The sequence below is a fragment of the Pempheris klunzingeri genome, chromosome 19 (assembly GCF_042242105.1).
Source record: "Pempheris klunzingeri isolate RE-2024b chromosome 19, fPemKlu1.hap1, whole genome shotgun sequence".
Classification (NCBI taxonomy): Eukaryota; Metazoa; Chordata; class Actinopteri; order Acropomatiformes; family Pempheridae; genus Pempheris; species Pempheris klunzingeri.
The window spans coordinates 242,501-266,035 of NC_092030.1; the positions used below are offsets into that span (position 1 = coordinate 242,501).

A 23,535-nucleotide genomic window follows, 5' to 3' on the forward strand; every position below is an offset into this window, starting at 1 on the left:
TGATGTTTGAGGCTTTGGTCACATGGCTGTAAAAGGGTGTTAGTTAGTTAGTTAGTAGGTTAAAGTCAGTGTGTGTGTGATTGTTCCCAGAGCACCAGGAGGCCACGACCTCGGCAGAGAGCCGTCCAGGTAAGACCCAGTAAGACGGCCTCAGGTAGCTTCCTGTACCCCTCCAGACCCCCCAGCTAAGGCTGCTTTCTGTCCCCTGCAGCTGGAGCCCGTCAGGACCACGACTGGACCGGGGAACCAGGTGAGGACATGAAGCTCCATGAAGCTCCACCTGAAACCCAGGACCTGTCTGGTGACCGCGGGCGACCACACCACCGAGTACTCAGAGTAGTACTCTGATTACCTGGAGGGCCCCGAGTACTCAGAGTAGTACTCTGATTACCTGGAGGGCCCCGAGTACTCAGAGTAGTACTCTGATTACCTGGAGGGCTGTGTAATCGAGACTTTATGGTAAAAACAGGAGAGCAGTGTGGACTAACCCTAAACTTCAGGTTTAACCTGATTTCTACAGACTAATTAAACTAAAGACTGACAGCTGACAAGCTCAGGTTATTCTAATTTCTTGAATGAATATTAGTACCACTTAATTTTATAATACTAATTTTTTTCCTTTGCATTATTTGAGTTTTTGGACACTAAGACAAGCCAATCACAATATATCTGAAGAAAGTGATGCTCACAGAGAGGCACGGTGACTAGATATGAATAAAACGCCATAACATCAGGCCCAACTGCGGTCTGGAGTTAAACTGCTCTGTGGACAGAAGGGTTCCTAAATATATTTATGATAATGAAGTCATGTGTTCATCACATTCACTGAACACTTATTTTGAAATCACTTCTCTCCTTCTACTGTAATGTATCAAATCAGTGGGGGGTGCCTTGCCTATGTTTGAGGTGGGGGGCCGGCCTGACCGCTGCGGTGAACAGACCGCAGGTTATGTAATGAAGCAGAGTGAGAGGCCGTGCCGGTCTGACGCCCCGGAGGTCTGTTTAGTTTGATGTGGACAGTTCCTCCTGCCTGAGCTCTCAGCTGGAACGCTGGCCTTCTGTTTGTGGGGACACCATCCTCCTCCTCCTCCTCCTCTTCATCGGAGGAAATGTGGGACAGGAATCGAGGGCGCCTGTCCCCAGGTGTTTATTGTGCTTCATTTATTCTGTATCATCTGCTGCTGGTTATTTCTGGACCGGGGGGGGGGGGGGGGGGGGGCACTGTCCCGGCCTGAAGCCGATCAAACTGTTGGTGCAGTGATGAAGGTCATGTGTGATTCTGCTGCAGTAACCCCCCCCCCCCCCGGGGTGATTCACACAGAGCACCGACAGCTCTGGAAAACTACTGAATGGTGATGTTGACAATGTAAAGCTGGCGTAAAGGAATCCTCTGTCTGTCTGTCTGTCTGTCTGTCTGAGTCACAGATGAGCTGGAGTGAGACCGGAGGACGGCAGCAGCCGGTGGACGCCGACGCTCGCTCCCCACCAGACCCCCCCACCAATAAAAAGAACCGTTCCACCATCAACGCCTGCTTTTGTCTGTTAAACACAAAACGCTGCCGCTGCTCCAGACACACAAGCTTTCAGGGAGAACAAGCACTGATGTTTTCCCATTTTTATTTTCATTCCGTCCACCAGTGCGGACCAGAGTCTGCTGACATGTTAAAAAAACAAAAAAAACTCTTCTTTGGTACCTAAAGGGAAAAGAAAACGATTAAGGCAACTACAGCATCTATAGGTCTGAATGCATTTAGTACTGCAGCCCAATGACACCACACACACTCGCTGGTGGCATGCATCATTCCTCCACCCTCATCCAAACAACAGGCCACATCAGCTCCACACCAAACCACCCGTCACATGACCCAGCTCCTGCTCCTCCTAGCCTCATTCTGCCTCTCCAGCCGAGGAGGAGGAAGGATGGAGGGAGCTGCAGCGACCCAGATGTCTGAGCAGGTGCAGATTAACCGATAGGTGAACTAAAAACCAAGGCTGAGTCTAAAGCACTGAACGGGGGGGGGGGGGCGCTCAAGTTTCAGCAGGAGACTGAAGGTCCTGATGTGTTTGTCATTCTGCTGTTAGTTTTTCTGGTTCTGTTCAAACAGTCGGAGCAAAAGGCTGCTGACGGTGTTTCATTCTGCAGCTGCTCAGTCAAACTGTGTGTGTAGCTAGACGACACACACAGACAGACAGACAGACCATTGTAACGTTGGTAGAAACACCGTCAACAACCAGAATTTACAGTCTGTTCATGACAAGGAACTAAACTTCAGGTGACAATACTCACAATTCACTGTTGACAAATACTTTAACTGGGGACGCGGGGGGACACACACACACGCGGGCTGGCGGACACACACACACACACACACACACACACACGCGCGCGGGCTGGCGGACACACACACACACACACGCGGGCGGGCGGACACACGCGCGGGCGGACACACACACGCACGCACGCACGCACGCGGACACACACACACGCGCGGGCGGGCGGACACACACACACACTTTCATTGTTCTTTTCTAACGTGGTCGACAGAATTAAAACATCATGGTCGTATGTACACACAGTAAAAAATGGAAGAATGACTAATAGAAAACAAAAAGTCTGCGTTTAACTCTTTACAGGATGATGATGATGATGAAGAGATGACAAAGCTAGTCTGAACAGAAGAGCGGCCCCCTCGTGGCTGAGCTGCGGCCCGAACAGACGGTAAATTCTGGGTGGAAAAGAAGCAGCCAGGAGCCGCCGGCCCAAACGAGTCCTTCCAAATGTCTTTTTTCCTTTTCCTGTCGAGGGCTTGAGGTAAGCGATATGTTTTGGCCCCCACCTTCGCTCCATTCCTCCCCGGGGACTCTGGAGCGGCTTCTTTCTCCTCCCCACCTTGGGGCGCCGCCTGGCGCTCACAGGACGCCGTAGATGAAGATGGCCATGATGGCGGCGCTGATGAGGCCGGAGATGGGCACCGTCCCAAACCACGCCATGAAGATGTTTCTGAACAGGCGCCAGTCCACCGCCTTCCTGGAGCGCAGCCACCCGACGGCGACCACGGAGCCGACCTGAAACACATGAGCTCACGAGTCACCGCCCTCTTCAGAGTCTCAGGTGGAAATAAACAGAGCTGCTCGCCGTCTAGAGCTCCGCCCACACCGGCTCCTGTTCCAGGAGCAGGGGGAGGCCGTCTTACCTTGCAGTGGGTGGTGGAGACGGGGAGGCCGAGGTTGGAGGCGACCACCACGGTGAGGGCGGAGGCCAGCTCGATGCTGAAGCCGCTGCAGAGGAACAGAAACACACACAGATCTGAATCGTCTGAACTGAACACACCGTACACGCCGCGCCCGTCTCATTCTGGGAGGAACCGCCGCCGTACCTTGAGGGGGTGATGGGGGTCAGGTCCTTGCCCATGGTCTGGATCACTCGGCGGCCCCACACCCACAGTCCAGCGCAGATGCCCACGCCGCCGTACAGCAACAGCCAGATGGGCGTGGGCTCGTTGGACGTCACGCTGCTGGTTGTGTAGACGAGCCACAGAGCGACCAGCGGGCCGATGGCGTTACTGCACAGGAAGGACACAGGTCATTTCAACAGCGGCCACAGATCTGACTGATCATTAAATACATGCCAGAGCAGCACAGGCGCCGGCCTGATAACGAGGCGCCCGCCTACCTGACGTCATTCCCTCCATGGGCGAAGGAGCCGAAGCAGGCGGTGAGGATCTGGAGGAACTGGAAGAGAGTGGAGACCTCTGGCTTGTCGGCCTCAAGCCCGTCGTCATCCAGAGAGCTCTGGCTGCTCCCCGCGTCCTCCTTCATCTCCAGCGCCACGTCGCCCTCCCCCAGGCCCTCGGGGGTCGTGTGCTCTGCCACGGCGTTGCAGTAGCTGGTGTAACTGTCCATGCGCACGCGCTTCCTGTCCGGACCGCCCGACCCCGGGCCCTTATCGCAATCCTCGCTGGCCCGGAAGTCCGCCTCCCTGTGCTTGAAGTCGCCGTGCATGCCGATGATGGCCATGGTGTAGGAGGTGTAGCTGTTGTTGCGGCGGATGGGTCGGTCTCCCCCCTCACCCATGCAGTCCCCCACCTTGGCCAGGTGGAGCTTGTGCAGCAGGTCCTTGTAGAGGCCCGAGTCCTTGTGGACTGTGTGGTACTGGCTATAGCCGTTGCTCGGCATCTGTGCGGGCCGGCTGCTGAACTGGACCTGGCTGCTGAAGTGGACCTGGCTGGGGGGGTTGCTGGAGCCATTGCTGTGCTGGACCTGACTGTTGGACTGAACCGGTTTGGGGGCTGCAGAGAGGCAGAAAAAAAAAAACCCTGTAAGTGTGGAGTCATGTGATGACGACGTCCCACCGCACACAGATAAGCGTAGCCTGAGGGCTGCTGGGATACTTGCCACCGTTAGCGCTGCTGTAGTCCGTCTCATCAGAGTCTCCGATGTCAAACGCCACCTTGCGTTCCTTGTTAGTGTCCACTTCATCAGAGTCTCCGATGTCAAACGCCACCCTGCGCTCCTCTGGGGCGGCGGGGGGCAGAGCAGAGGGGTCCTGATTGACAGCTGGGGGCGCCGCTGTGGATGTGTCCTTGGCGGTCTGCTTCAGGATGGGACAGTGGGCCTCCCTCAGCTCTCTCTTCTCCATCAGGGGGCTCTCTGAGGGGCTGGAGGACTTGATGTCTCCTGGTGGGGGGGCAGAGACATAGCGGGGGTCACATCCCGACATAGAGACAAGCACGTTTCCTCTCCCCGAGCTGCAGGAGTCATATGAATTACAGAACCAGAGGCAGAGAAAGGACACACACACCTCTGCAGGTATATATGCAGGTAAGCTGCGCTGAAAAGAGACACGCTGCCTTCACAGGAGGAGGTAACATCAATCAATCAAGATCGATTGATTGAACTGGATTAGGACCTCGGAGGGAACACATTCACTCGACCACTGGCAGCTTAACTTATGAGAGGCGATAAGACTCGTGTGACCTTTGTTTGTTGTTTCAGAGGGAATCAGATATTTTCTGGCTGATAATCCTGGAGTACGCTGACCAGCCGGCCACATTGCATCATCCAAACTGGTCAGAGCTGGAGCTGAAGCAGTCCCCCCCACCCCCAGCCTTACACACACACACACACACACAGCAGAGGCCACGTTGACGTGGTAAGTCAGCCCACTCTTATTTTAGTCGGGGAGGTAAAGACCAATTAGAGGCTCACTGTGACCCAATTAGCCGGGCTGTGCTGTCTGAGGCTGCAGTAGCACCTCCAGTGTTTAGTTCACTGGTGACGTCGTCCTTGTGAACTAGACGCACCGGATCAGTCACAACAAAGGGGACTGGAGAACACTGATGGTGGTGAAATGGCGTCCCCTTCATCTCCTGAGCCACACTGCTGGTGTGCAGACGGACACATTCTGACTCTAATCCTGGATTATGGGTGGTGACATTATTTTGGGCTGATTTTCATTAGAGCGCCTCCATTATGAAGAAACACCTCTGAGCTCTGGATTAATGAATGAATAAAATCAAGCTGCCAGTAATCAAACAAACCTGAATGTGACTTACGTTCGATCTTCTTCTTGAGACGCGGACACACAATGAACCAGACCACGATGGCAGTCAGCACAGAGGCGCCCAGAGAGATCAGCAGGATGCCCCACCACGGGACCTTGTCGAATCCCAGCACTGAAGGAGCGCCAGGTGTCCAGTGTCACACACACACACACACACACAGATGAAGAGAGGCAGTTTTAAAAACAAGGCAGCGGGTGCTACCTCAGACAGCTGCACTACATTCTGACTAAAATACTAAACCTACAGCTTATTGGATCATGAGCCTATTAAAACAAGAGTGGCACTGGTGACTGACTGAGAAGTCACATGACAGACGTGAGTCTTTGTGCCCCCCTCCTTGCCGAATGTGGAAAGCATGTGAACCCCCAGATGTGAACAGTTATGTAACACCTACAAGGTGAAGAGCAGAAATGTCCCCATGACCCCAACATGCCCAACCAACGCTGCTCATGAACAAAAACTCCTTAAAAAGGTGACAATACTTGAGGGGGGGGGGGGTTTGCTGGTGCACTGAGGGCTCCGTCCTGCCAACACTGCAGCACAGCAGAGGCAGATCTACTGCAGCACATGCTGGCAGAAAGCAGTGATTCACATTTCCCCGGGGAGGCACTCGCCTTCATCATCCAGGGGGATGCAAGTCAGCAGTGTGGGGCAGAAAACAAAAACAAGAGCTGCTGGAGTGCCCGACACCTCCACCTGTGTTTAAACAACACACGGCCAAGGCCACCCCGCCACACATACTTCCACCAGCTCAGGGTCCAGATAAGCAGGAGGAAATGAGGGCCACGGCTGCGTGATAAGTGTCTCGGTCGCCGCGTTCGTTTGAGGGCAGAGTCCACAGCACGCTCTCTCCACTGAGTCACGCTGCAGCATGAGACTGCAGGGCACCCGCGCATGTTTATCTAGTTACGCAATGGAAGCTCGCTCCTTCAGGACGGGACAGGCGGAGAGGAAAAACCGGAAGGTGGCTGTGGAACAGATGAGGCTCGTGTCTGACTGGAGGACATCAGCTCACACAGAGCGAGACATCCACAGACAGGTGGGACTCTCAGCAGTGGGACCGGGGGTGGGGGGTTTCAGCTAAATAAAGACAGGACAAACCCCCCCCCCCCAAAAAAACCCAAACCTGACAGCATTCATGAGAACACGCTCTGTCACAGTGGCTTCTTATAAAAGAGGGTTTAACCACCAGCCTGGCTCCACAACGTGATAAACACTCCCACACAAAGGGGGGAGTTTATACCACAGCCATGCAGTGGGATGAATAGGACTGCACAGGAAACTGGAGTTAACCACGGCCACGTTCCAAACCCCTCCCTGAAACCTCTGTGTCCCATGGCCTACATTACACAATAACATGTTTGTTGGCTTTTTCCACTACTATATATGCTCATCTCACCACCAACCTCAGTCCCAAAGAGTTACAGGGGCAGTTTATGACTCACTTGGCGAGGAACCTTTGGTTCGTTGTCCTCACTTTTGTCTAGAACCCAGAGTGGTAGGATTAAGCTACTGCTGCATTCAGGGATCTGTGAGCCCACAATCAGTGTTGATCCATGACAACAGCAGCCCCTGAGACGCTCACGCTTTGTTTCAGGTCACAATGAGTCCTGTTTGGATGGAGGTGTTGCTGATTGTTTGGCGTCCCCAGAGCAACAACGCCACGTGTTTGTTTTTCAAAGGCTAATCCAGGCAGAAAATTTGTATCCAGCTAAACACATTGAGCTTCATCAACTGAGGCTGTGGGGCGGGGGGGGGGTCAACATGTACGGTCACCATGACAGTCAGTGTTTGTTTTGTGGACCAGTGTACATTTGGAAGCGCTGTTTAAGTTACTGTCAGCTCAGACAGACCAGGAGCAGCTGGATTCATGGGCATGTTTAGAGAAACACCAGTCTTCATGTGCGGGGGACAAACGTTAGTGTGGGACATTTAAAGAGGACGGGAGCTCAACCTGGAGTCACTTTCTGGGTAGGTTGTCATTTTACAATGAGCAGGGCTGCACCAGCAGAGTGATTTATCAGGTGTGAAGGAAGCGACAGCTGAGCCTCAGATTCTCTGGCCCACACTGCATGCACATGCTGCCTGAGGTCTCTGGCACCGGTGTGTATATTGAGGAGAGGAATGTGCTGTGGGATGCCTGGTGTCCAATCGCACCACCCTGACAGGACCCAGATCAGTGGGACACACAGTTCCATCACATGAACCAGACGTAGCTGCATCAGAGCGCTCATTGGCAGTAACACACTGCTGTTATCCTGCAGGCCAACACCAGGCCCCAAACGAACACGGCCCTGATTTACAGACAAAACTACACACTGAGGAAAAGTGCTGCCTGATGATTCATCATTTAACTCATTATTGTTTTTATGGGAAACTGATCAGAGAATCCTCTATCCGTATCTTTATCTGGCTCCACGACCATCCTGAGGCTTCAGAAAATGAGCCTGTGTGTGTGGTGACAATGTGCCTTCAGTAACCATGGACGCTACAGTATGATGTTCATGTGATATAAAATAGGATTCAAAATGCTGCCAACACCAAACTCCAGAGAGAAAAGGTGGGTCTGTTATTGTGTGTGTGTGTGTGTGTGTGTGTGTGTGTGTGTGTGTGAACAGCACTCTCACACCTTCCCACTGAGGTGCCCAGGTACAGGTGCACCCCAGCGTGCGGAGGTGTGAGGGATTCACACAGCTGTACAGAATGTGCCTGACTACTGTCATGGTTATGGGCTACGCTGGAGCAGCCAGAGATCTCCTCTGAGTGTGTGCAGCTGATGTGTGCACACACACCAGCGCACCATATCTGGTCAAACTGTGGCCTGTAGCGGCCATTTAACGGCCCAGGCCGGCTAAGATCCTGAACTGTTAGGCCCTGTAGAGAGAAGAGAACAAAGGAGCAAAAGTTGCTCATTTAATGAGGAGATTCTGGAAGACGAGAAGCCAACAACAAGAATTCAGAGCATCAGTGAACAACATCTAAGATCATTTCCAGCCTCATTACTTCTCTGCTCCTCCTGCATGTCTGAAGGACACAGACAGTGACGTCAAGACTTTAGTGAAATCTTATTTCCATCTCCCTGTTGTGCTCCGCTCTAAAACTTGTCTCCAGCTATGACCCACATAGAACCACAAGCAAGACAGCCCCAAAAAACACACGTTAAAATAAACACGCCTGTGTGAAAACGGTAAACAGTCTGAGTGTGTGGCTGTCTGAGGGAGCAGCTTATTTTGGGCTGTGGCTGGGAGCAGGCATGCAGAGCTCAACGACTCAGACGGTACTCACTCGGAGCTCCAGTGAACATGATGGAGAACAGGTTGATGCCCATGGTGATGGCGTAGAAGACGGGCAGTGCCCTCAGTCCGTTAGGTACAGGGTCTTTCTGCAGGGAACAACAAACAAGCACCGAGTCAGAAACACACCACCGTGTGAACAACACTGCCCCATTTTTCAGACCACAGCCGAGGGGCACGGTGATGCACTGTGTGGTGATGCAAATGAGGAACTGCCGCAGAGAGCAGAGGCTCTGTTCCTGCCATGCAGCAAAGATTTCCTACGTTTCACTCTGAGCACAGACTGGAGCTACCGTGTTGAAAGTGGCCTCAACATTTCAGCCCAGAAGGTTCCTGTTTCTCTCAAACACACACATTATCTGCGATGTGAGAGCAGAGAGCTTACCTTGCGTAGGATGAACATCCGCACAAAGTAGAAAACAATGCCAGACATGATTCCAGACAGGAGGGGGCTCAGGAACCAGGAGATAACTGCAAATTAAAGAATTATGAGCATCGAAAAACAGTGAGATGGAATATCTGACAAATTGTCACAACAACAACAAAGAATCTGTGTCCCCCTCCTTGAAATAATTGTAGGAGACGCCAGGTTGAAACAGGAAGCCTAAACTGGGCTTCACCCGTTTTTAATCATGGTGTCCCAGGCAGGTGGACTGTTCTACACTTCATTCAGCTGTTCAGTCAATAAAGCTTCCAGCAGTTTCCACAGCTGAAGAACGGTAACGTTTGATTACTCATGGTTCAGTTCCGTTTTTGTAAAAAGGGCCGTGTCTGCTTTTCATCAGGGCTGGACTGTCTGTAGAGGAACAGACCAGTAATCCACCCGCTAATGCAACAAACAACTGGTGAAATTAGTGGCCGATGCATGTTCCTGTAAACCTGTGAGTAAAACGACCACATGCTGCGACACGCCTAAGAGCTCATCAGTCTCCCTCCCTGAACACGGCCCTCTCCAGGATTACACAACAGTGAACGGGACTCCTTCGCTGTGAACCTGCAGCAGTCACTCACATTTCTAACGCTGGACTGATGACCGGGGCACTGAAGGCCTTCGGCACAGACTAAATGCTGGCTGATGTATTCTGATTACAAAAACAGTCTGTGATGCAGCCCAGCCAAACACCGGGGACACTTGTAGGTCAGCTGATTAGAGTGTCTGACTTACCGATACGGAGGAGTTCAAACCACCTGACTCCCTGCTGGCCTCTGGCAACCAGAGAGAAGCCGATGGTAGCACCAACAATGCAGTGTGTCCCAGAGATGGGGAGCTTAAGGAAGGAAGCGGCCAGCTGCCACACAGCAGAGCCTAAAGACGGTAAATTAATGGATCAGACCAGACATGTTGACCTCAGCTCTAACACACACACACACAGCCAAAAAGGACACACGTCAACACATCAGAGCAGGAGCTCAGCCTCCTCACCTCCCATCATGTCCCCAATGTGGTCGATCCTAAGGAGTTTCTGATGAAGCGATGATGTTTTATAAAGTCTACCTTTTTAGTGTCTGGCCTATAACCAGTTGGAGCGGCCGATGCTGGACTTTTCAGTCACATAACCCCGACTTTTAGCCAACCAATTCATCTGTTTAATACTTTCAGCAAACCGTTTACCATTTATCCTCTTTAGCTGTAGTAATTATTAGTTGACAATCACTTGCTGGTTATACTGATTTCATGAATTCTTTAGTTCCGACACTTGGAATTAGAAGTTTTCCTAGAAAGTAATTAGGCCATTTTTTCAGTCAAATGATGAAATCAAAAAGTAGGCGTTCTCATTTGTTAAACGGTGCCAAACTTGCCACCAGGCTTCGCTCGCAGAGTTCAATGGCCACAGGTTTATTCACACACCAGATGAGCTGCAGACACTCACCAACCATGGCACTGATGGATCCAGCCATCAACACGTGCTCCGAGCCGTTGTACATGCCCACGTCGATGATGCCCTTCCGGATGGTTTCGCTCACTTTGGCGCCGAGAAGCACAGAGCCCAGCGTCTCAAACACCGTGGCCAGGATGCACGCCTGTCGCAGGGTGACCACTCCAGAGCCCACGGCCGTGCCAAACGAGTTGGCCACATCATTGGCACCCACGGAGAAGGCTAAGATGAAGGCGATGATGAAGCCGACGACCAGCAGCCACATGTACTCTGTCAGAGCAGTGTGGCCGACCATCGGCACGACTGTGCTGGCCAATATTATTGCAGTCGCAGTTGTTGAAACCATGATTGTAGGCTACAGAGGAATTAGTTCACAATCTTAAAGGGAATGAATGCCTGTCAAAACAGTTATTTATATAATGCTATTGCAAAACAGCAGCTAGTAAAATAAGAGGTAAACGGTGAAATAAATAACTTTTCTTTAGGCCCTCCTGTTTCAACAGGATTTCTGAGATTCAGCAGTGCAAACGTGTGATATGTTTAACTGGCAGTGAGCAGAGAACAGCGCAGGTAAACAGAGGCACAGGGGGGCTTATTGCTATCCTGTGATTACTCTACATGTGCTGCCGGAGCTCTGGAGCTGAGCTGTCAGGCCCAGTGAGCAGACTGCCATGGTGTGCCTGGAGCAGAGGAGCAGGGGGACATCCTGGAGGGACAAGACACAGAAAAGGCTGCTTTAATGACAACACTCTCCCTCATGTGGAAGGTCATGAAATCAGTAACAGAGACGCTGAGGAGGAACACGGAGGTCAGAGGGGGGTTCACAGCTGCTTCACAGGCCGAATAAAGAGGGAGAGAGCCGGCAGGGTGGAGAAGGCTGGTACCGGAAGGAGGACCACTGCTGGCCGCTCCTTTCCTGAGAACCCGACAGGAAGCCATTTTTGGTAAATGTCGCAGGAAGGATCCGGAGGTTAGCCTCCACCGACATACCCATCTAGCTCATCACCTCCGGGTGGTTTGATCGTGAAGGATCACCGGACACCTGATCACCAGGTCCCGGCGCACGTGTCCTCATCCATTCATACCGCACGAGCGCCGTCTGTTATTAGGGCTTCACGTGAACGTGCAGCAGAAGCAGGTTCACTTTAAGGCTTTAATTTGTCGGTACGGCTCCTGAGCCCGTTATCCTCCGTCTGATTAACGACCGGCCCGTTTTATTGCAACAGGACCAAACCGGATATAACTCAGCGGGATCATGAGCGCGTGTGTGGCCAACTTTAATGACCTGCCAAATGTGTGCTGGACAGATGGTCAACACCGCCAACTTTAGCTTCACCTAAAGACAGTTTTTTAAAAGCGCCGTTAACGTTGGCTCTACAAACCAAACACCCAGGCTGACAGACACCCACCAGCCGTGGTAAATCGTGTGTAAAATAGGGTGTTAAATCCACGCTAACCTCGGCGCTCACACCGCCCAGAGCTAGCTAGCAGATCCCTCATGTCATTAGTGCTGCACACGTAACGTTAGCTAGCACAATGGGCTCCGGCTAATGCTAGCTACGGCAACGGAACACGGCCACGTCAGTCTCCGTTACAGTGTTCGGTGGATAAACTACAAATGGGGTTTTATCCTGACAGAAAGTGTAAATGGTAATAACTCACCACTCGTTGCTGTTTTCGGTCCGGTGGAGAAAAGCCCCGGTTAGCCTCTAAGCTAATTAGCGCGCGCACAGACGTTATGATAGCGCGCGCGGGATCCGGAAAAATGAGACCGTTTGAGGAAAATGAGGCCTCAGAAAAACCGCGTCGCTCCGGTAAATCAGGCGGGTCTGGGCCGGGTCGGTCCGGGGTCTCCGGTCCGGGTTCGGTCTCAGTTTGAATGAGAGCTGCGCTGCCGCATGTGTGGAGCCGCTCGTACCGGTGAACGGAACAGAGCGGGCGGGTAGTTTTATGTTACAGGAAGCACCGCCCCCAGGAGGCTGACCCGCTCCGGGGTGTGTTTAACTCAGCTTATTATATAATATAATGTAATGTAATGTAATGTAATATAATGTAATATCTACTGCTGTGCTGTATGAGGCTGATGTCAGACTAACCTGTGTGTCAGCCTCTAACAGCACACACACTCCTGCTTTACAGATAAAATAACACCGTCTGCAGCCTCAGGCCTCAGGACTGTACACTCACTCGGATATAATGTGTATTCACAGGAACATCTTTGCCCCTGGGTAACTAAGTACTGCATTTACACTGCAGGTATTACTCTGTGGGTATTACAGCTGTTATATATGATATATAATACATTTATTTTGCTACAAGCTGTTATAGTCTTACCACAGTAATATATATTCTATATATTGTGTTTTATGTATGGGATTTTATTCCCGTTTTTAACGTAACTACTTTTTATGTCTTAGATTCTTTTTTCTCCTTTTACTTGTGTGTTTCTCCTTTTATATTAGAGCGTTGTTGGAGGGAGTCTGAGGTTTCACATTTTCAGGTGTTGGAGCCTCAAACCAACACTGAAACAAAGAAAAACTAAACTCAGACCTCTTCTGGAGACTAAACTGAAAACAAAAAAAAACAATTAAAAATAAGACCTTGTAGAAAAAATCCTGAACTATAATAACTCTGACCACCACTGTCGCCCCCAGTAACCACTGCTCTTCCTCTGTGAGGGCGGGGCGCCACTTTATAGTTCAGTGTTTTATGGGAGTGAGCAGTGAGTCACTGAACCCACCACAACAGGGTTTATTTTCACAGATAAAACTGGAATAACAGCACATTTAACTGTTGCTTCATCACGAGCTCACTCCCTCCTCTGTCTCTGCCTGCTGACGTCACTTCCTCTGAGGATCATGGAAAAATTCCTCTTTCCCATCAGCCTCTTGGGTAACGTGCAGGGTAGCTTGGAATTACGAGTCTTGCACCTGAAAGCAACATGTCATTTCACAGAGGAAGTAGCAAGTTTCAAAAGCAGGTCACCTCACCTGTAACCTCTGCAGACAGGAGCTGATGCTCTTCAGTGTTCATCCTTTACCTCCATCATTCAGCCACACACAGGAATGATCAGCCTCCATGTTCACTCTACCTCCATGTTACCTGTTTACCTCCATCAATAACCCTCAGTGTTCACCTTTCACCTCCATCATTCAGCCACACACAGTAATGATCAGCCTCCATGTTCACTCTTTACCTCCATCCTTACCGTCACGGTAATACTCTGTGTTCAGAGGCCGGCGACAGCTCAGTGACCTACTAACTGGGTTTGTGTTCCCTGGTGTTGAGACGTAGCACTGACCCATAGACGTCACCCAGACAGCTGTCAGACCTGAAGGTAAACTCACACACATGTGACCAGCAGGGCCCTCGTCCTGTGTGTGTGCTGTGGAGACAGAGACTCTTTAAGAACATCGTCCTCGTGGTCTCATGGACGCACATGACTGTAAACACATCCGATGAATCAGGCTGCCTCTGGTCCCTGAAGGCCACACAAACGCCTCCAGTCACATGAGCCTTTACCTTGGGCCTCCATAATACCAGGACCAGGTCTCTACTGGACAAGGTCTCTGGTGGACCAGGTGTTAAAGCTTCGTCTGGGTTTTCTAGTCTGAACAAAGAATCAGAGGGTTTCTACGCTGATCTACGGCGCCACCTGGTGTCTGTTACTGTGATAGTTTAGATTTTGAATGTTTGTCAGAATCAGTTCCAGAGGAAACGATCAATCAGAACACATTAAGAAGAAACTGAATCAAAGGAGGACAAAGATGTTTCAGGATGAGTTCATATCTGTGTTTCTAAAACCAAACATCTTTACCTCCTTTGTTAGAAGAAAGCTTCTATTAAGGACCTATAGGGGTTCGACCCTATGGGTCAACATGTCGAAGTGTCCTTGGAGACACTGAACCCCAACTTGCTCCTGGAGCAGCTTCAGTGTGTGAATGAGTGTGTAAAAACAGTCTCTTCCAAAAATTAGATTCCTCCTGTATGAATGATGTGTGAATGGGTGAATGAGGATGTGATAGAAAACACTTTCAGTAGTTGAAATAACTAGAAAGGAGAAATACAAATACAGACCATTTACCATGACTGCTTACATCCCAGCTAGAAGAAACTACTACTGACATTATCATTACTATTATTATTACTATCATCATCATCATTAGTATTATTGATCAGAACAGTGGTTTGGATGAAATGTTTTTCTTTCAGACTGTAGCTGATCAGAAGGTCATCTAGCAGGTTGTTTTTAGTCAGCAGCGCACACAACAGTGATTACTAATAATTAATAATACTGAAAACAATAATAACCTGATAACATTATCAGAGCTGATAAAGGAGGTTCGTTTAGCTGCTGTAAAGTCAGACTGCGCATGCTCTAACGCACGTGGTGTCTTACCTGTGACTTTGGCCTCTTGCAGCACCCCGCCCTCCCACCCAGATCCGGGGAGCTCAGGTGGAGAGACACAGGCCGGACTGACGCACATGCTGGTGCTCGGGCTAAGACAGGCTGCCGCCACGGCCAATCACATTCACCCAAGGATGACGAACATCCAATGAGCAGCCGCTGTGCAGGATGTAAGGCGGGACTTCCGGGTGGGTGTGTGAGGCTGTAGAGGAGGAGGTCAAACGGTCTGCAGGAGCCTGAGCTACATGAGGCCGCTCTAGGGGACACTCAGACGGCCACATGTGACCCAGCAGACGGTGAAAATACTTCACTTTACACTCACCACAGTTCGGACCCGCAGTTAAAGAGGCAGCTGTCGGGGTGGAGGCGGTTCGTGTCGCACTAGCAGACATTTAACGGGGCTAACGTTAGCTAACGTGCATGCTAACGGTGCATGTGGCGTGCTCGTTGACAGCTCGGTACGTAAAGTAAAACCGGAGTGACGCTCTGACTTTGGGGAGCCGGAGGTCCGTTTCACCGTCAGGGTGGAGGTAATGCCCGGTGCTGCCCCGCGGACCGTCTGCTCTGGCCGTCTCTCCCGTTAGCTCCCGTTAGCTGGCTGGCTAACGCTGCTGGCTCGGACCGTCTTTGGGAGCTGCTCACGGTCACGGCCGTCATGTTTCACTCCGTCCCCCGCCGTCCGATCTGTGAGATGGGTGTGAGCTCGGTGAGGCTGCAGGGCTGCCGGGCCCTCGTGCGGACCGTGGCGGAGGCCCGGGGGAAGCCCGAGGGGCCCCGCTGGGCGGAGCGGGGCCTGGACCTGCTGCTGTCCTGGCTGCAGAGGGGGAGCGTCGGCCCGAAGAGGAAGGGCCTGCTGTCCATATTCGCGGACCACTGCAGCTTTGTGACCGGCCAGAGGCTCCGGCGTGCGTGCCAGATCGGTGAGCTGTACTCCAACCTGTACTCGGAGCGGACCAGGAGGACCCTGGTGGGGAACATATGGCGCAGGTTCCAGAGCAGGCATGCCCCCACTGGGAAGCTGGTGGCGGCCATGGCTGGTGTCTTCATGTGGGAGAACGAGAAGATTCAGGACGAGGAGATACACAGGTTTGAAATCTTCCTTCATGGGTGCACGAGACACACTGCTGGATGACACATGATCAGGTGTCTCCAGGTGCCTCCACACCTCCGTGTGTACCGTGTGGCCCTGCTGTGTGCACTGTGAACTCTTCTCGTTGCTCTGTCGGCCGCGCTGTGTGTAAAACTGCCTCCTCTGTCCGAAGGTGTGGGCTGGAGCTGCAGGCGCTGGAGGCCGTCAAGGCTCTGAGCACGCCGTCGGGGGTGGTGGTCGGACAGCTGGACCCTGGCTGGGAGATGGTGATGGAGAAGAAGGACTTCAGAGTGTGGAAGCGTCCCATTCCCAACAGTCACCTGTATGAGTACAGAGGTCAGTGTGTGTGTGACCAGCAGGCCTCAGTTTCTCCTGGTACTCTGCTTGTGACGATATTGAGTTGACTCTTGTCTTTGTGTTTTTGCAGTGCTGGGTTCCTACAACGACGTCACTCCAAGACAGTTCTTCAACGTGCAGGTAAACACACCTCGGTCCTCCTCATGTTACCAACATGTCGGCCCCAGGTAAAGAACTAATGAAGTGAAACAGAACTTATTGTGCTAAGGAAACAGGAGCGAGCCCAGAACGGTCTCCTTGCTCCTGAGGACCGATGAATCATGGGAAGTCTTTGCGACTGTGTCGATGGTGGCTCATATAGCGTTTCCATCATTGAGCAGCTCTTGCACAATAACATGTGTGACAGTAACCCCCCCCCCCGTGTGCTATATTAAGCTCCTTACCCTTGACTTGTCCGTCCCCTCTCCCCCAGTTGGACACGGAGTACAGGAAGAAGTGGGATTCTCTGGTCATCAAGCTTGAGGTGGTGGACCGGGACGTCAGCACGGGCTCTGAGGTCATTCACTGGGCCACACACTTCCCCGTGAGTCTCTGCTGACTGTTCATACACTAAACACCAAAGAGGGGGAAGGTGCCCGTGAACACACACGAGGCAGAACAAACGGTGTAACAGTGTGTGTGACCTTTGCTTATCATGTGGTCGGGAACAGCCGCTCGCCGAGTGGCAGAATGTTTATCAATTCTTCTTTTAGCCTGTTGACCGATGTTTGGCCTCTCCTCACAGTACCCCATGTACTCCAGGGACTATGTGTACGTGCGCCGCTACAGTGTCGACGTAGACAACAACCTGATGGTCCTGGTGTCCAGGTGGGGCTGAACATCCTGCGTTCAAGGCATCAGACGTGGTCCAGTCTGATTCATGGCTGAGTGACCATCCTGTCTTTGTGTCTTGTTGTTCAGAGCTGTGCAGCATCCCAGAGTCCCAGAGACCCAGGATTATGTCAGGGTCCATTCTTACCAGTCAAAGATGGTGATCCGCCCCCACAAGTCCTTTGACGAGGTTTGTGATGAGCTCTGTTTGACTCATTAGTCTGACTTTAGTAGCTGCTGACTGACTTGTGTGTTTCTGGACAGAATGGATTCGATTACCTGCTGACCTACAGCGACAACCCTCAGACCGTCTTCCCCCGATACTGCGTCAGCTGGATGGTGTCAAGTGGTGAGCTCTGTTTTTCCCACTGGTCAGGGCTGCAAACGATCTTTATCTCCATAACTACATTTCACCATCGATGTATCACCTTTTTGTCCAAAGAGACCCAGTTTACAGTCACAGTAAGATTCAGGAGCACGTTTCTAGTTGGTGAATGTTGTTTTCTCACATGTAAGTTTGTCCCTCTGAATGTCTGACTGTGATGATGATGATGTCCTCTTCCTCTGCACCTGGCAGGTATGCCTGACTTCCTGGAGAAGCTGCACACCGCTGCCCTGAGGGCCAAGAACTTGGAGGTTGGGATCCACGACTACGCAGGAGTCATTAAATCCAGTGACGGCAACCGCCAGCTGAGCCAGGAGCGCCTGAGTGGAGAGAGCCCTCACACAGGCGGTCCGGGACAGATCTACGCCTGAGGGGGGGGGGTCCTCCAGGCCCGGGGGTCTGCTGGGGTCCTGAACCCGAACTGAACCCTCCAACCCGAACTCATTGGTCCACTGAGAGAGCTGCGGATAGAAGATGCAGCCAAGGTTAAAGACAAATGTACAGTTTGTCCTCGCTGAGCTGTCAGGAGAACAGAGACGGCGTCGCTGTCCTCTGGACAAAATGTTGCCATGGACGCTTAGATCCCACCCGCTGCCCGTGGCGCTCTCGCCCTCTGTGACCAGGCGCTGCCATGTGGCATGAATGAAGTTTGTGTTAGAAGCTTTGGTACGATCGCGCCAAAATCCCCAACCGTAGAAATGCTTTTGCCAAACCACCATTTCCCCACGTTAGCGCCTTTAGAGGCAGTGCGAGCGTTGAGACGGGCTCCTGGTCACCATCATCACTGAAACCAGGTTCCTGCTCTGAGTGATGAAGAGCTGAGGCAGGAAACGTCTTCATCATGTGCGTTTGTCTGATGGCCGCCAGCATCACTGACTCTTCCTCACTAGACTTTAACAAAAGGGACGCCATTTTTAGAAGACGTGTTCAATTAACAAACTCTGGTGCTTCTCTTTGGGTGGGGGTGGGGTCCTCACGCTGTCTGGCTCGCTGTGTTGCTTCAGACTAGCAGCGTGGACTAAACCTCTGTGTGCAGATGCAGCAGTCCTCTTAGGGCATTAGGGTGTAGTGTCATAGACCCCCAACCCAACCCCCCCCCAGAGACACATCCTCTCAGAGGAGCAATGAGGTCTCCTTCCACCTCACAGTCCATCAGCAGCTGTGGCAGACATCACTGACGTTTGCACTATTTTCTCCGTTAAGAAACCCTCCGTCTGTCCCGGAGCCCCCGCCGGCTCTGTAACGTGTTACTTTCTCTGTGATATTATGAATGTGGGTCCTACTGAGTTCACCCCTGTTTGCTCTGAATGTACGAAGAGCTCCACATGCTGCAGAATAAAACACGGCCTTGGAAAGTTCTCAGTTTACAGCCCAAAGATCCTGAACTCCATCTGACTGGAAACGTCTCATCGTGTTTGTTGTGGCTGGTTCATCCAATCGGCTGCAGTCGCACACAGGTCACCTTTTGTTGTGTTAAATCTGTAGTAAAGTACTTCCTGCTGTATGAACCGGTAATGTGAGAAACACCAGATGTGTTCGAAGTGTGAGGGAGGAAATGAAATGCTTCTTTAGTCTGTAGTGGTCAAAGGAAACATGATGATGATGATATTAACCCCATTAAAGATGATGTGTCCACACTCAGCTTGTGAATGTACCATGTGACTGTGCTCCTCCTGCAGGGTGGGATGCTGCAGTTGAGCTCTGGATGATGATGATGATGATGATGATGAGCAGCAGCAGCAGACAGTAACTGGATACGAGCTGATGCCCTCGTCACTCCGGTTTTGTACAGACGGACGCTGAGTGATGAAATAAAGATCCGTGTGTGTGTCTGGCTGAGTTCAGCTCGTCTGCTCAGAAAACCCTGATTAGCTTCGTTTGGTCCTCAGCCACCCGCCGTCTGACGGGATCATCGGTAAAGCCGAGCGCCCGTCTGGGCAGGAGGCCGTCTGCCGGGATCAGAACCAGATTAACCCTGAACCTGAACCAGAACCAGCTCTGGTCCCAAACAGACAATAGATAACAGATGTCACAGGGTTTCAGACCAGGCTGAAGCTGAAGCTGCTCTGTGAGATGTGGAAACGTGTTTGTTTTTCAGGAAGTTTCTCCAAAGCTCATCTTAGTTTTTAAAGGACCAGAATCAGGTTTACTGACAAGTTTTCACCTATAAGGAGCTTGTCGTGGTGTAGTCGTATAATATGAAGACCTGTTAAGACGGGAGCTGCCCAGCTCTCTTCCTAAACCAGAAGGAGACATTTTGTTTTCATGGTTTCCTCCTTCGAGGAGGAGCAGCAGCTCACTGTCTCACACACACACACACACATACAGTCCATGTCCGTCGGGTGGCTGTAGGCTGGTCTCAGGGTTAAAGGTGTGCTGGGTCCACCTGGAGGGTCAGACCCACTCTCTGTGCTCTGGTTCCAGTTCCTGAGATCCGTCTGAGCTTCCTGTCCGTCCCTCCCCAGGACTCTGACCGGTGTCTTCATGGTGTGACAGGAGTGAATGATAAAATGATGGCTGGGTTCCATTTAGCTGCTTCAGGTCCCGAGTGGCTGACGGGATTCACCTGTTCATGTTCTCAGGGACACCCGGGCTCTCCCACTGGGGGGCCCGATGTGCTGTGAACATGTTGACTCACTCAGAGGAAAAATGAAATGACCCGTCTGTCCTTTAACTAAAGCAATTAAAACAGGACGGAGCACATTTAGTCATCATCATCATTATCATCATCATCATCGCTGAGCGGCTCGGTCTAACCTCAGTGACCATCTGACAGGCAGTTTGACACATGTTAAGGTTTTCTGCTGATCATCTGGGTACATTTCATCTGTTTAACCCACTGACGTACACTCACTTTGTGTGTTTCTATATTTGATTTGATCTTATTGATTGTTTGAACCACATGTGGGGCTGAATCTTTGCACTGTTCAGTAATAATGAAAATACTAATCTCTCAGTAAAGACTGATTTCATCATGAGGCCATAAAGAAAACAGGAGTCTGGTGTCGTCATGGAGAATTTATTGGTTGATGTGACTGAAATAAAAGTGTGTGAGGAAACAAGTCTTTTATTTTATGATCACGTCCACCACAGGAAGTCCAGTTTGACTGTGATTTAGAGATCGGTGACGTGTCTCCAGTCTGAGTCTCAGGTTTAATGTTCGACCTCCACAGTGACATTAAGAGCCACTGAGCACTTACAGTAATTGATCGTTTCTACAAATCTGCCATATTGACACAAGCAACTGGGACAAAGTGACCGTTTCATCTCCGCCCTCCGTTCACAGAAAAACAAGCATGTTGCTTCCAGTGACACACACAGCTTCATTTTATTGGTGGTTCAGACAGAAAACAGGATCAGAGCTGAAATAAAGAACACAACACGTCCACGTTGGCCTTTTCCTCCAAACATTCTTCTGCTATTTTACATTCGTACATTTTAGAAATACATGAGTCCATCACTGACATGACAACAGAGACCTGAGTGTCTTCAGTCGCTGGGGGGGGCAGCAGAAGGCAGAGCGAGCTCACGGGACTCCAGGGTGCTTGGCACAACCATGGACACAAGAGTCTCTGCATGGTTAGATCAAGCACAATGGGGTCCTGGGCGAAGACAGACGCCCCCCCAGAGACCGCAGGAGGATGGAGGCCGAGGTGAAGGGAGAAAATCACAAAACAGAAAATAGACTTTCACTTGGTCGGTCAACACCCCTAAAGGAAAGAAATGATGGCCAAAGAGTTTGGCTGCAGTCGGAGGACGGTGTCTTCAGGGTGGACGAGGATCTGCAGCCGAGCGGAGAACAAAGTCCAGAGGTGTGAGGGCGGATCCCCGAGCGCCGAAACAGAGAAAAGACACCGCTGGTTCTCATCGGGTTTAGAGAAGAAGTGCAACACAGCTGCACCTCACAATATCTGCAGAATAAAAAAAAGGTTCGTCATCGGTCGTGGTCACTGCGGAAAAAAGGGCGCCACCCTTCCTGCGCACAAACTGCGTCAAACCCCACCCTCCGTCCTTCACGCCCAACTCCACCAGACTCCATTCAAAAAACTTCATTTTCTACCACCGTTTTAAGAGACGAATGTTCAAATGTCAGACACGCTGAGGAGAGGACATCCAGTGGGCCTGATGGGGACTTTATCAGTCCATCAGTCTCTGGTGTCCCTCAGCGATCAATACAAACACAGTTTGGGCATCCGTCACTGAGTTCAGTCAGTCCACTCTGATTTTACTAGTAATTGACTGACAGTCCTGGTTTTAAAAGGGACTGCAGACGGACCCCAGACTGATGGCTGTGTGTCCATCTGAGGACGTTAAGACACCCCCGCTCTGACGGTCGGGTCCTAACTGGGTTAACGGCCACCGAGTCCCGATGCCATCAGGCTCTGAGCTCTTTCTCCAAAACCTTCAACAATCTCGTTACTGTCTCTCGTGTCTCTGTCACGTCCCCGGGGACATCTTAGGAGAACGAGCCATAATCAACTTAGAGCTCCGCCAACTGAACCACTCTGTGAGATGAAATTACCCCCCAACGCATACTGATGCTCCACAGAGAAGCCCTGCTTTTGTTGGGAGCAGATGGAGGGAAAATGGGAGTTTTTGGGTGGAGATGGAGAGCGGCGGGAAAACAGACCTCTGAGTCACTGAACAATGAGGACGTTACAGAGGGGCTGATGAGGTGAAAGGACAGGATGGAGAGACGGGTCATGGATGGAGAGACGGGTCATGGATGGACAACATGATGAACCCGTTCTTACCTTGTTCTTTTCTTCCTTCAGTTGAAGCTCGTTTATCTCAGAGTCTGAATTTTGCTGAAAATGTTAAAATGTTCAGAGTAATTTATCATTAAAAGATCTGATTTAAAGCTTAAGGACATGACATGTTCTACATGTTCTACATGTTCTACACGTTCTACATGTTCTTCAGGGTCTTAGCGACCAACCCAACAAACCATTGATGGAAATCCTTAATTCAGAACTTACTGTGGATTTTAGGGGCAGCCTGCTGCCTCTGGAGGGTGGGGGGGTCACCTCCACACTTGTGGTCCTTCCTGAAACCCACCTGTCTGTCCTGTGGCCCAGAGTTGTTGGCGGCGGCGGCGGCGGCAGCCGGGCGCTCTGAGCTCAGCCCGGGGATCTTCCAGCTTCCTCTACTGGAGGCAGACTGTCCTGACTGCGTCCTCAGCACCCTTCAAGTCCCCGTCTCCTGCCCCTCCTTCAGCTAGGAGGGGTTGGTGATGTTCTCCTGGGATAGGTGCACTGGCCAGGAGGACTTGGTCGGGCTGGGATTGGACGCCAGTTGGGGAGTTTGGGGGGGCAGCCTGTTCCGCATTTCATAAATATTAATACAGAGTCCTCCCTCTCCAAATGGGTAGATTCTTTAATTTTGTTGGAGGGGGAAGTGCTTTATTCACTTAATGGCTTTTATTAGTGCCTGCTCTTCAACTCTTTCATTAGCTAAAGTGCTGCTATAATTTACAGGGTAAAAGGGGGGGTGGGGCGGGGGTGGGGCGGGAGGGTCGATCCTGCTGCTGCAGCTGGACATGCAGCCGATCGCCTCGACCACTGCAGCACCTCCCAACAGGAAAAGTAGTAGTGTGACTGTAGCAGCTGGAGTCTGAGGAGAGTCCCCCAGCCATCACACTGAGGCTCCTTCTGTATGGGGGGGGGCATTCTCTCTGGTTCATCCTGGACCAGATCCTTTTTGGGGTGTTTTAGGTTTTCATGCTCTTTCTGCTAAATGCTGATGAGGCCG

The 23,535-nt window shown here is 51.3% G+C and overlaps 3 protein-coding genes across 6 annotated transcripts in view; 2 read left to right on the top strand and 1 right to left on the bottom strand.

The window, feature by feature from the left end:
- Positions 1 to 1,516, top strand: part of LOC139219226 (uncharacterized) — a 4,545-nt gene extending 3,029 nt beyond the window's left edge. For 3 of the 4 annotated variants that reach the window (XM_070851033.1, XM_070851032.1, XM_070851034.1), the window contains 3 exons: positions 91 to 129; positions 212 to 250; positions 1,426 to 1,516. In XM_070851033.1, the coding sequence (XP_070707134.1) occupies positions 91 to 129; positions 212 to 250; positions 1,426 to 1,439 (92 nt within the window). In that variant the 3' untranslated portion in view covers positions 1,440 to 1,516. The remainder of the gene's footprint in view (positions 1 to 90; positions 130 to 211; positions 251 to 1,425) is intronic. The other variant, XM_070851036.1, reaches the window with a different exon arrangement.
- Positions 1,517 to 1,566: 50 nt separating this feature from the next.
- Positions 1,567 to 12,643, bottom strand: slc20a1b (solute carrier family 20 member 1b). Its single transcript, XM_070850040.1, has 11 exons — positions 12,397 to 12,643; positions 10,729 to 11,440; positions 10,023 to 10,163; positions 9,243 to 9,328; positions 8,850 to 8,946; positions 5,556 to 5,675; positions 4,396 to 4,677; positions 3,674 to 4,289; positions 3,378 to 3,563; positions 3,195 to 3,279; positions 1,567 to 3,066 (listed from the first exon to the last, which is right to left on the bottom strand). The coding sequence occupies exons 2-11, from the start codon at positions 11,078 to 11,080 to the stop codon at positions 2,911 to 2,913; spliced, it is 2,121 nt and encodes a 706-aa protein (XP_070706141.1). The 5' UTR covers positions 11,081 to 11,440; positions 12,397 to 12,643; the 3' UTR covers positions 1,567 to 2,910.
- Positions 12,644 to 15,362: 2,719 nt separating this feature from the next.
- On the top strand, positions 15,363 to 19,421 carry stard7 (StAR related lipid transfer domain containing 7). The gene is made up of 8 exons (XM_070850041.1): positions 15,363 to 16,228; positions 16,405 to 16,568; positions 16,660 to 16,709; positions 17,002 to 17,112; positions 17,314 to 17,396; positions 17,490 to 17,589; positions 17,664 to 17,748; positions 17,977 to 19,421. Exons 1-8 carry the CDS (start codon positions 15,798 to 15,800, stop codon positions 18,153 to 18,155), a joined length of 1,203 nt encoding a protein of 400 aa, XP_070706142.1. The 5' UTR covers positions 15,363 to 15,797; the 3' UTR covers positions 18,156 to 19,421.
- The last annotated feature ends 4,114 nt before the right edge of the window (positions 19,422 to 23,535 follow it).

Coding starts and splice junctions, on each gene's coding strand:
- slc20a1b (XM_070850040.1), bottom strand. CDS start 11,080: ATGGTTTCAACAACTGCGACTGCAATAATATTGGCCAGCACAGTCGTG. Junction 8,947..9,242: donor GGATGTTCATCCTACGCAAG/GTAAGCTCTCTG, acceptor TGTTCCCTGCAG/AAAGACCCTGTACCTAACGG. Junction 4,290..4,395: donor CTACAGCAGCGCTAACGGTG/GCAAGTATCCCA, acceptor GCCTCTCTGCAG/CCCCCAAACCGGTTCAGTCC.
- stard7 (XM_070850041.1), top strand. CDS start 15,798: ATGTTTCACTCCGTCCCCCGCCGTCCGATCTGTGAGATGGGTGTGAGC. Junction 16,710..17,001: donor GACAGTTCTTCAACGTGCAG/GTAAACACACCT, acceptor CCTCTCCCCCAG/TTGGACACGGAGTACAGGAA. Junction 17,749..17,976: donor CAGCTGGATGGTGTCAAGTG/GTGAGCTCTGTT, acceptor TGCACCTGGCAG/GTATGCCTGACTTCCTGGAG.